Source organism: Hypanus sabinus, chromosome 18 (genome assembly GCF_030144855.1).
Source record: "Hypanus sabinus isolate sHypSab1 chromosome 18, sHypSab1.hap1, whole genome shotgun sequence".
NCBI lineage: Eukaryota > Metazoa > Chordata > Chondrichthyes > Myliobatiformes > Dasyatidae > Hypanus > Hypanus sabinus.
Genome location: NC_082723.1, coordinates 13,208,546 through 13,220,938, shown reverse-complemented (window position 1 = coordinate 13,220,938; position 12,393 = coordinate 13,208,546). Strand labels below are relative to the sequence as shown.

Genomic DNA, 12,393 nt, shown 5'->3' with positions numbered 1-12,393 from the left:
TGATTGATTACGTCTTCCCTTTGTCAAATCATAGATTATCAAGTACATTTGGATCTGTATTGTCTCCCAGGCTGTAAGATTAGATCATTTAATTTGAGCTAAGTGTCACCCAAGTCAATGGAGCTCAACTCCAGACAGAGTGATGGGTTTGCAACCCAAACAAAAACAGAAATAGGAGTCAACTACCTAGCTTCCTCAAGTTGCCCAATATTCAAAAGTCACAACTAATGACTTCAACTCCATTTTCCTGCGCAAATCCTATATTTCTTGATTCTCCAGGAATCCAAAATTCTGTAACCTTCAACCTAGCCCGATATACTATCTGTACACACCCAACGTACAAAATGTTCACTATTCTGGATGAAAGCATGTTTCAAATATTCAACCCTGTTGCTCTTAGACTGAGCTCCCCAGTTCAGACTCCCCACCAGAGTAAACTGCCCCTCAGTATCATGCCCGATCAGAACCTTGTGGGATACAATTACCTCTCTTTCTTCAAACCTCTGAACAACTTAGCCTATTTTATTCTAACTTCATTCACTGGGCAACTCCCTCTATCATATACTAATCCAATTAATGAACTTCTGCGGCACCATTTCTAAAACATGTATGGAGTCTAAAATAGTACATGGTACTTTGGATGTATATAACTGCAGTAAGACTTCTCTACTCCCGTAATTTTACTGTTGGCTTGTGTAATGCTTCATCAAAATGATGCAGACATACCATGGATGGGGAGAAGAGAGTGAGAGAGAGGTGGGAAAAGAAACAAAGCAATGATTGATGATTCATATATTTTAACATAGCAAGATTTAGTTTTAAATAAAAATCAAATAATCTTTTTGCATGATTGTAAACAATATATTTTACAATATAATGCACAAAACCATTTCTCACATGCACTCTTATTTACATATCAACAAACACCATAAAACACCAGCCCAGTCCTCCAACTAGCAGCATTGTCACATGGATCCCATAGATAAAGAGTTCATTCATTGTGTTAAAGTCAACACGCCTACGCCCCAGCAACAGAAGCACTATGGAAAGCTTGTATTGAAAGCGCAGTGACACACGTATGAAGAAGTACTGGATACAGAAGAGGATGGACAGTGCCACCCAGAGTATGGACGTAAAGAGGCTGCAGCTGAAGTACAACAGGAAGCGGATGAAACAAAACAGCCACCGTGATTTCAAGTAAAGGTCGAAGCTACTGTATTTGGTCCGGACGAGGTGCGTTGTCCGAACTGGGCCACATGCCGAATGTAGACATGTAGAATGGGGGCCATGGAAGGAACGCACCCGACGGGGGATTGGGAATATCGGCATCAAGGCAGCTTGCTGCAATGTTCTCTCAGTGACAGGAGTCCGAGAAAATGTGGCTTCGCAAACAACAAACAAATCATCGTCTGTTAATGGTCAACAGCTCCCCACTGTTTCCTGTTCAAAGGTCTGGAAAAGAAGGGGTAAAAAAATTAAAATGCATCAACCAAGTAACAACTTAATTTCCATTACTCTCCTGATCTTTCTGGTTTATGCTGGGACATAAGGAGGGGAAAGAAAAGAAATTTCAGCAAAATTTCAAAATTCAGAAATTTCAGTTCACAATTGCAATATTCTCAAATCAAGAGGACATTGTTTCTGTACACCACTGATCCACCATAACCCATCTTTCCTCCTGCTGGTCTTATGAAAATGCATCACATCAGGAGTGAGTCCCTAATATCATAAAAGGAAAGAAAATCAGCAAAAAAGCTTACTTCACAAATGAAACTGATAACTATAAATAAATTAGAGCTATAATATCTCTGTGCATAGTTCATTTGTTCCTCAATCGTTGGTGCAATAATGTGAAATTTAGTACTTCTGTTGACATTTTCGTAAACCAATGCTTACTTTGGTTATATGGTTCGAATGGAGAACTAGACTGGATTGCATCAAAGAAGGTTGAAATAGAAGATTTGACAGAAGTATACAGGATAGAACAAAATGTTTCAGTGCAAGTACCTGGGGCACAGACTTAACATTTTGAACAAAGGATACAAAAAGTGATTTTTTTAAAAATTACATAAAAAGCAGTTATGATCTGAAAGCCATTACCCAAAAGGCTAATGGAAAGAGAAACAAATCTTCCAAAAGGGAACTTGACAGATTAATTTGCAGGGCTTTGGGAAAGTGCGGAAGAATGGCTCTGTAAGGATCAGTCTGCTAGGAACAAATGAAAGACTCAGCAGGCTGAATAACACATTCAAATTGCCAGATGCACTAAGTACCATCAGGCAACATCTATTGAAATGAATATATAGTCAATAGGCTGAGAGAAAGGTTTTGGCCCAAAACGTTGAGTGTTTATTCATATCCATAGATGCTGCCTGACTTAGAGTTCCTCAAGCATTGTGTGTATGTTGCTCTGGATCACCAGTATCTGTTGAACTTCTTGTTTACGATCAAGAATAACCTCCTTTTGGTTACTACAATTTGGATTGCATCATTCAGATTTTATTTTATGGTTTACTCACACACTGCTAAGTTGTTTTTATTAAAACGTGAACAATTTGGTTTGTTAATTGTGATGAAGGTGGCAGAAAAGGGGAATGTACTCATCCCCTGAAGTTACAGTCTGGATTAATTTCAATTTTAAGGTTAAACTTAAACATCACACATTAAGTCTGCAGATGCCAGTGAGAGCATCAGTAGTACTTTAATAATATTTTGACCCATTTCTTTCTTACCTACCACAAATTATTGCATGATATCACATAACTTTGATTTTACATATTTTAAAACATTAAGTTTAAGTATCTGAATTTGATCCTCAGTTATGCTCACTTTCTAACTCGTGTACTTAGCCAATCACTTTGATTCTCTCCTAAAAACAGTTAAAATTAGAGGCTCACCAGTGCGAAGAACCACATAGTAGATTTTACAGGAAATGCAAAAAACATTCCTTAAAATTACAAAATATTACTAGAACACTGATTAAAACTGCATTTGGAAAGACCGTTAAGTGACAGTAGTTACGATTCCAAACACCTTTCCTTTAATGCCCATTGTTTTCAGTTTTAATGACCCTCCCTGATGCCACCACACCCCTGATGCTACCTCATGCAGCCAAATCATGCTTTGCCGACAGGGCAGGCAGATTCATCTCAACTGATCTCTGAAGCTCAATTCTTTGGTCCAAACTATGACCAGCTTGTGATGAGTTCGGAGCCAAGAAGTCCCAGTAGTGAGAGGTGGGCTACACTTCTCATCACTTTGATGACGTTTCCACATTTATTGAACACATGCCAGTGTTATCATATTAGAACAAGGCAGTTAATGATATGACTGGAGCATACATTCAGAGGCCACCTTATTAGTTAAAAGAGTGTACCTAATAAAGTGGCCAAAGGAATGGAACACTGTGTGGACTTCTGCTGCTGCAGGCCACCCATTTCAAAGTTCAATGCTCTTCTGCACACCACTGTTGTAACCTATGGCTTTCTGAGTTACTGTTGGCTTCCTGTCAGCTTGAACCACTCTGGCCATTCTCTTCTGACCTCGCTCATTAACAAGGTGCTTTTGCCTACAGAACTACCACTCACTGATTTTTTGTTTTGTCGCACCATTCTCTGTAAACTCTAGAGATCATTGTATGTGAAAATCACAGATGATCAGCAGTTTCTGAGATACAGCAGTGTCTGGCACCAATTATCATTCCATGGTCAAAGTCACTTTGATCACATTTTTTCACCATTCTGATATTTGGTCTAAACAACAACTGAACCTTTTGATGATGTCTGCATGTTTATATGCATAGAATTGCAGCCACATGATTGGCTGATTAGATATTTGCATTAACGAGCAGGTGTACAAGTCTACCTAATAAAGTCACCATTGAGTGTCTGTCTCTAGTAATGTTGCAAGGAAGTTATCTGTTTCTGTAATTTTTGTTGTACTTTTATTCATATTTAATTACTCAGCAGCTGGAGGAAACTGCATGCACCTTTAGGATCTTAATTTCAAGCACGAGTTAAGGTAGAGCATCCCAGTGCACCACTAGGTTTATCTCAAGTCATAGCTAATAAAACAAAGTTGCTAATTCACTACCACCCCTCCATAAGACTAAAGACAGAATTATATCATTCATCCATCAGAACTGTTCAGCATTTCCTTCATGGCTGATTTATTGTCCCTCTCAACTTTATTCTCCAGCCTTCTCCTTGTAATCTGACTAGTCAATAAATTATCAATTTCTGCTTTAAATATACCCAATGACTTGGCTTCCACAGCTGCCTGGGGCAATGAATTCCACAGATTCACCATCCTCTGGTTAAAGAAATTCCTCCTCATCTCTGTCTAGATCAGGGGTGGGCAAACTTTTTGACTTGTGGGCCACAAAGGGTTCTAAAATTTGACAGGGGGACCGGACCAGGAGCAGATGGATGGAGTGTTTTGGTAATACACCTCATAAGAGAAAATAAAATATCATGGGATACGTAGAAAACATGTGCTTTAATTTCAATTGAAAATGAACAAATGCATTACAACAAAATATCTGTCTTTGAAGTCCCATGGTATTTAGCTATTTATTGAAATGACTTTTAAAACACTGAAAATTAAATGAATAAAATACAGCTTTTTTTTATAGTAACAGTTATTATTTTAAAGCACTGAAAATTCTGTTATCCTTCAAGATATTATCATCATCACTCTCCTCCTGACTGTCTTTGTTTCAAAAACGGTAGGAGATGCAGGTCTACTTGTCCTGCTCCTTCTTATTCAATTGTCCCCTGTGCCAAAACTCAACAACGACCAGCACAGGGACAGAACAGTGACAGCGCGCCAGTATGCGGAGCGCATTTTTTATTTTGAGAACGTACGTGCACCTGCGCACTACTCATGTCCATCACTTAACAGAAATGACATGTAACATGTAAGGCTTATTGAAAAAAATATTTTCAAATGCATTTTTTACATAACACAACGAAGAAACTTATTTTTAATTTCAGTGGGAACATTGTTGTTGGTCTCCCTTTTTAGCCAGCGCATCAAAGTCTGGATTTAGTTTTGTTGTAGCGATTCTCAGGATGGATCTGAGGTGTTGGTCAGTTAACTTGGATCGGTGGCTGGCTCTTTTGATGTTCATGACGCTGAACGACTGTTCACACAAATAGGTCGAGCCGGACAAAGAGTAAAGCGCAAATGTGGAGTAATACGCTGCACCTCAACAAAGGTCAATGTGTAGCGGTGTGCTACATGCAGCGCTAAAATTACGACACGGAGTCGGTAACTGCAGTTGAAGAAAAAAACTTTATTCGAAATCCCTTGCCTCACTTTTAAGCCTCCCTCAACCTGCCCCCCGTGGCGCAGAGGCTCCAAAGCTCTGTGCTCGCAAACCCCCGCAGGCTATCTCCCTTAGCCGGAACGCTGGCTAATTGTGAGCCGGTTCGGATGTGCCAGGAAATGGGTCACCACAAATGTATATAGAGTGCGTCATCTATTGTGAAAACGCCAGAATTGCGGGGAGAAAACGTTAACAAGGTTTATTAATATAATTTCATCAAGTTCTGCGGGCCGGATTAAAAAGCTTAACGGGCCGCATATGGCCCGCGGGCCGTAGTTTGCCCATGCCTGGTCTAGATCGATGTCCCTCTATTCTAAAGCTGTGCCCTCTGGTCCTGGATGCCCCCACTATAGGAAACACCCTTTCTATATCCACTCGATTTATGCCTTTCAGTAAGATCCTCTCCCCACCAACCCATTCCTCTAAACTCCAGTTAGTACAGGCCCAGAGCCAGCAAATACTCTTTATACAGTACACGATTAACACTTTTCTTCCTGGAATCGATCTTGTGACTCTCCTCTTGGCCTATCCAACATCAGCACATTTTTATTTAAAGGGGCTCAAAACTGCTGACAATACTCCAAGTGTGGTCTGACCAATGCTTTATAATGCTTCAGCATTATACCCTTGGTCTTGTATTCTAGTTCACCTCAATCAAATGCCAACATTACATTTGCTTTCCATACCACCAACTGAATTTGCAAGTTAACCATGAGGGAATCTTGCACAAGGATTCCCAAGTCCTTTTACAGCTCTGATTTTTTTTTTGAATTTACTTCCTGCTCCGAAAATAATCTATGCCTTCTTTCCTGTGACCATTGTGCATGAGTACATACTTCATACACTATATTCCATCTCCTACTTTTTTGCCCATTTTCCAATCTGTCTGAGTCCTTCTGTAGACTCACTGCTTCCGCAACACGACTTGCCTCTCCATTTATCACTGGATCGTTCTGCAAAGTTGGTCACAAAGCTGTCACCTTCTGACCCTATGTCATTTTTTTCCCCTAAGGATTTAACTTCGTTTTTTTTTACCAACAAAGCCACCCCACCTCCTCTGTCTACCTATCTGTCAAATATAGAAGCCACACTCAGGGATATGTCTGGCACAGCTTTGTGGGCTGAAGGGCCTGTACTGTGCTGTATGTTTTCTATGTTTCTAACAAATAACTTCTCACTAAAGTTATTATTTTATTAAAAGTAAGTAAATATGTGTGAATAAAATGAAAAACCCTGACTCTGCAGGTGCTGGAAATCCAGAAAAACACACACAAAATGCTGGAGGAAATAAGCAAAACAGGAATCATACTTGGAAAGGAACAAGCAGTCAACACTCCAGGCTGAGATCCTTCATCAGGACTCGACTGTTCATTTTCTGTTGGTGCTTCCTGACCTGCTGAGTTTTTCCAGCATTTTGTGTGTTGAGCCTGATTTTTGAAGTGCATTAAACTTCATTCTGCGCTGGAAAATGTGGTAACAAATTGGCAAGCACTACAGAACCACAAGCTGTAATAACAATAAAAAATGCTAAACATTTTCAGTAGGTTGGGCAGCATCTCTGAAGATAAAGCTTACGGAATGATAGCTAATGTGTTCTTCACTGGACTAGATACAGTTGTGTTGTCTAATCTAATTGGGATTCCTCAGTAATGTGCTTAGGTGAGGACAGGAGCAGAGGGGGAGAAAAATAGATACTTCTAAAAAATACTTCTCCAATCCTTCTCCAGGCCATTTTCTTCAATGAGCATTTTCAATATGCAGAATGTGAAAGTAAAGTTTTCCTTGAAGAAAATTGTAGCCAGATTAATAGTTTCTGAATATTTTAATGTGATAGCAAAAAAGATTTTATTTGCTCAATTCTAGATTTATTTAAAAATTGTTTAAAAATGTCAGTTTTTCTCCTCACAGGCTTCTATTCCATCTCTCACTTTATCTCCTTACCTTCCTCTGGTGCTCCTCTCCCTTCCCTTTTCCCCCAAAGTTCTTCTACCTTCTCCTATCTGATTCCCCCTTCTCTAGACCTTTACCTTTTTCAGCTGTCAGCTTCCCACCTCTTTAGTTCACCCCTTCCCGGTTTCACCTATCTACCACCTTGTACTTCTTCCCCCCATTCCCCCACCTTCTTGCTCTCATTTCTCATCTTTTTTCCAGTCCTGATAAAGGGTCACAGCCTGAAACATCAACTGTTTACTCTTTTCCATAGATGCTGCCTGGCCTGCTAAGTTCCTCCAACAATATATGTGTTTTGCTTTGGATTTCTAGCATCTGCACAGTATGTGAAGTGCTGAATTTCATGAAAAGTTGCAAAAAAACGTGAACTAAACATGTGGAAGCAAATCTGGCAGTGTAATCTCTGTACACAATTAATGAAGATCTCCAGTATCTTCAACGTGTCTGGATTAACAGTTTATATTTCAAGGGTCTATTGCCAGCTGATGGTGTAGTGGCATTTGCATCAAACTTTGAGGTGAGTGGTCCTGGGTTTGAATCTGGCTGGCTCCTTGCACACTTTCCATCCGTGCTGGGTTGAGCATTGAGCTAGCAACTCGGCTTCATAAAAATAAATGCTAATGAAATGGCAAGGTTGCCACCCGGTGTGCCATTAAGCATGAAGAGGAACAACAATTTCAAGGATCTACCTGAAGTAGAAAATAGGATTTCAATAGGATTTGCCTTGCAAGTACAGTACCTGCATATCAAAAGAAGGCCCTAACTGCAAGTATTTTTTTCTGTACTATCTAACTTCCCCTTTCCCTTATTGATTCTTGATATTATTAACAGGGGGACAGGGGCAGCAGTGCACTTGGAGACAAAAGTGGGACATAAGCCACAATTACATCCATTAATACATTTGAGTACAGGAGATTCAAGATATGCTGAGAGCAGTGAACTGACTTACTTCACTTGACCAGAGCTCTGGGTGTGAGCTTCTCTGCTATCCAGCTGGCTAATCTTAAATGAATCAAATATTGGGTATTATGCTCAAGAGAATAAACCTGAGCAATTATTTCAAGCATATTTCAACATTGTTTTGAATGCAAGTCTAAACCAAAACCATGTTGATGATGCCAGCTGTCCTCCACAGGGACCTTTACTATCATATAGAATGTTATCCTAATGTATGCCAAGACTTAAATATTAATTTGTGCTAATGGTCAAAAGAAATTGTGGATAAACATAATATTGGTAATAAAATTGCAGCCTAACTTAGTTTTTAGAACCATTTCTAAACCTACTGTATATTTTGAAAATTATTTAAATAGGCAATTTCATGAGCCCCCCCCCCCCACACACTTCTACATTAGCTGTTTTGTTCTCCCTCTCCAGGTGAAAAAGGACAGGAAGAGCAAGTATGTTGTGAAATTGCAATCACAACAGTTTTATGTTGCATATAAAGAACTGTATTTAGAAAAGGACAAAGACAAAAATATCAAAACATAACAGGTCCATCAAGTTTGTATTATTTGGGATTGATGGGTGGTATCAGCGAAATAAAAAAAACTCAGAAAATTTGCTGCTGGTTTGAATGAAGATCATCGTTTGCTTTTTAGAACAATTTCCCACGCAGTGTTAATCTGATTACAGAATTTTACGAACATCCAATCATCTCCTACAACAACCTGAATTTGAAAAATGGAAAATGCCCCAAGCCATGAGAAACATTATTTGAACAACCACTCCAGATTTAGGGTCTGGACTCAAACATAATGGCCCACTCTTTATCACTGATTCTACCTGACTTGCTGAGTTCCTCCAGCACTTCGTATATTGCCACCAATTCCAGCATCTGCAGTCTTGTGTCTCTTTTCTGGAAATCCACTTTGGTCAGCCTTTCATCTTTCACCTTGCAAAATTCTGTGCTTATCCCCTGATATACTGTACACAAAGTTACTGGGGGGGGGGGGAGGGAGGAAAGATTCCAGTTTATCCTGTGCTTTCTTGGGGGAGGGGTGAAAAAAATATTTAGCAGCAATGCAGCAGACTTGGAAGTCTGCTGACTTCTTGTCTCCATCACTGAAGGCAATGGTGGAGAGACCAGGGGACAGGAGCTTAAGAGGAGGTGTCTGGAACAGAGAAAGGTATCTCTTATGGACAAATATTTTTTCTGTTTTCCTCAGCTCTTGCAATCAACCTTAAGTTTTACCCTTATATTCTCTAACAGCTTTGAGGGCCATCTGGCCCACTGAATTTTCAGAGTAATCATATTCTCCTTGTAACCCCTTCTCTTGGACATATACATTCCCAAATCTTGTACCACACAATCATATTATGAGCAACTTAAACATGTCAATTAATAACCGCCAGATTTCTGGGATGAGGGAAGAAGTCCAAGCATTAACATAAAATAGTACCAGAAGTCAAATTTGATCACTTTGGGTGACATGACATTTGTCAGCCAAATATGTACCTTCATTTCCTAATAGCCAGGCATATCTGCTAGCAGCATCACTGGTTTGGCTTCTTCATTCCAATCGAAATTTTACAATTTTAACAATATTTCTTTAACATCTCTTATTCTTCACAAAACACTATCACATAAAGAAATATTAAAAAAATAATTAATATAAAACCACAAGATTATCACAGACACAAAATACAATGTCATCAAGGGCAGTGGGGGAGGGGTGAATAAACTATATGCAAATATCACTTTAAAAACAAAATTCACATTTGTCCTGTTAACTGGGGGTGCCAGCCCTCAAAGGCATGTTCAAAGGGCAAAGACTAGCAACGTTCACATCAAATAAATTATTAAACAGCTTCAAAATAAAGAACTAGAATTAAATCTAATGAACCGCGTGAACAAGGGATGCCTTTCTCCGAACGTGAGGATATTTTGCAAGGATAATTCTAATTGGAGCCAAGGAATGACTAGGGTTGGCGGAGCCCTGGGCCCACCCGGGCCGGGCCGGGCCGCTCTTCCACCTCCACTTCCATCCCGCTCCGAATTCCGCCTGCCAATTAGTAAGCAGTTTTCACGCCCTGTGAGAAAGGACGGAGGGAGGATGACGAAGAGAAACCTGCTACCCCGGCCCGTTTTTACTTACATGTTGCGCTCAACAACTGAGAACATCCGCACCACGGAAGAAGAGGCTTCTTACCGTCTCCTCAGCGACCGCTCACATTTTACGGCATGTCGCCAAGCAGCGGCGGCAGCCCGGCAGACCCATGGAACCCCAATTGCAAAATGTCATTCAGTTTTATAAATATTTTATATACAAGTGCGCAGACGATGACATTCATATGTCTGGATATATAAACGCAGACGTTTGCGTCTATTCATTTTCACACACGTGTAAGTATGTTTTCATGCACGTATGAGTAATGTATATTTTGGGGACCATGGGCAATATCAGCAAAATTATCATTTATTGTCCATCCGTAAAAGTCCTTTGGAAGCTGAGCCCCTCCTCTTTGAACCACAGTCCGTCTGCTGAAGATGTTCCTATCAAGTCACTGAGGAGGGAGCTCCAGGATTGTCCCAATGACCATGAAGCAATGTCAATATATTTCCAAAGCAGGATAATGGGGAGGTTTCAAAGGTACATTTAATGCCAGAGAAATGTATACAATATACGTTGTGGAATTCCTTTTTCTTGGCAAACATCCATGAAAACATAGGAGTGCCCTGAAGAATGAATGATAATTAAACGTTAGAACCCTAACGATTCCCCCAAACCCTCACCAGCAAAAAAGCATCAGCGCCCTCCACCAAGCACTGAAATGTGGAGCAAAGCATCAATAAAGGTACAGACTTGCAGTAACGCAAAGACTATTCGTTCACCTGGTAATGCGACAAACCACGGGCTCTCTCTCTCTCTCCCTAATAAGGGAAAAAGAGGTGTATCTGTTTCACAGCAAGAGGAGAGACGTAACAAACAACTCGCTGATTTACGGTGTTAGAAGTCTGTTGTGTTGCTTCTTCTGAGCTCTGTGCCCAAAGAACTCAGGTCTCTGGAAACACAGCCCACGGCAGCTAGCCTGCTGCTTCTGATCTAACGTGTTCTCCCGCAATGCCTTAGTCCGGGGCACCAGCCTGTCTCCAGAGCCATGAAATCTGGCACCTTGAAGGTGCATGCTAGTTTTCCAAGCCGCATCCTTGGCATATCAAAAGTGACTGGTCGTGAGGCCCTGACAGCAGGTTCCATTCCCGCAAAGAACCAAAGCCAGACTGTAACTACAGGTCAGGGTCTTCAAAAGAACCTTGAAAAGGGAGCAACATGAATTGATAATACTCCCATGGACCTGCTGTCCTTGTGTATTAGAGACGATCGGTTGGGGAGCTGTTGAAAACCATTCCTTGAGAAGGTAGACACATTGGTGCTTTCACATTTAAGAAGCATTAAGACAAGCACTTAAGTCACAAACATGAGGAAAATCTGCAGATGCTGGAAGTCCAAAGCAACACACACAAAACACTGGAGGAACTCAGCAGGTCAGGCAACATGTATGGAAAAGAGTAAGTTGACATTCTGGGCCGAGACCCTTCATCAGGATTAAATCAGGACATCAAATCACCAAGGAATAGTACGCCACTGACCAACTGTTGGAAAATGAAATTAGTATGTCAAAGATCAACATAGGTATGGTGTGCTATAGGGCGTATTACTGAGTTGTATGACTCTTTGAATACATAAGAACAGAAGCGAAGGATGAAGGGTAGGCCGTCAGGCTTGTTGAGCCTGCTCTGCCATTCAGTATGATCGTGGCTGATCTGGCCACGGGACTCAGCTGCACCCACCTGCCTTTTCCCCATAACTCTTAATTCTTCTGCTATGTGAATCTATATATCTTGAATAGACATCCATTAGTCTCAAGAGACCATGGATTTGCGCCTTGGAAAGTTTCCAGGGCGCAGGCCTGGGCAGGGTTGTACAGGAGACCAGCAGTTGCCCAAGCTGCAAGTCTCCCCTCTCCACGCCACCGATGTGGTCCAAGGGAAGGGCAAGGATGCGCGTGGCACCGGTGTTGTCACAGAGCAATGTGTGGTTAAGCGCCTTGCTCAAGGACACAACATGCTGCCTTAGCTGAGGCTCGAACTGGCGATGTTCAGATCACTAGAC

At 40.9% G+C, this 12,393-nt stretch overlaps 1 protein-coding gene across 2 annotated transcripts; it reads right to left on the bottom strand.

The window, feature by feature from the left end:
* Positions 1-791: 791 nt before the first annotated feature.
* On the bottom strand, positions 792-10,515 carry LOC132407333 (transmembrane protein 250). 2 transcript variants are annotated; one of them, XM_059993676.1, is made up of 3 exons: positions 10,378-10,509; positions 9,738-9,858; positions 792-1,452 (listed from the first exon to the last, which is right to left on the bottom strand). In XM_059993676.1, the coding sequence occupies exon 3, from the start codon at positions 1,327-1,329 to the stop codon at positions 910-912; it is 420 nt and encodes a 139-aa protein (XP_059849659.1). In that variant the 5' UTR covers positions 1,330-1,452; positions 9,738-9,858; positions 10,378-10,509; the 3' UTR covers positions 792-909. The 2 variants fall into 2 exon arrangements, with proteins under 2 accessions (XP_059849659.1, XP_059849658.1); XM_059993675.1 differs by lacking the exon at positions 9,738-9,858 and having other exon boundaries at positions 10,378-10,515.
* Between the last annotated feature and the right edge of the window lie 1,878 nt (positions 10,516-12,393).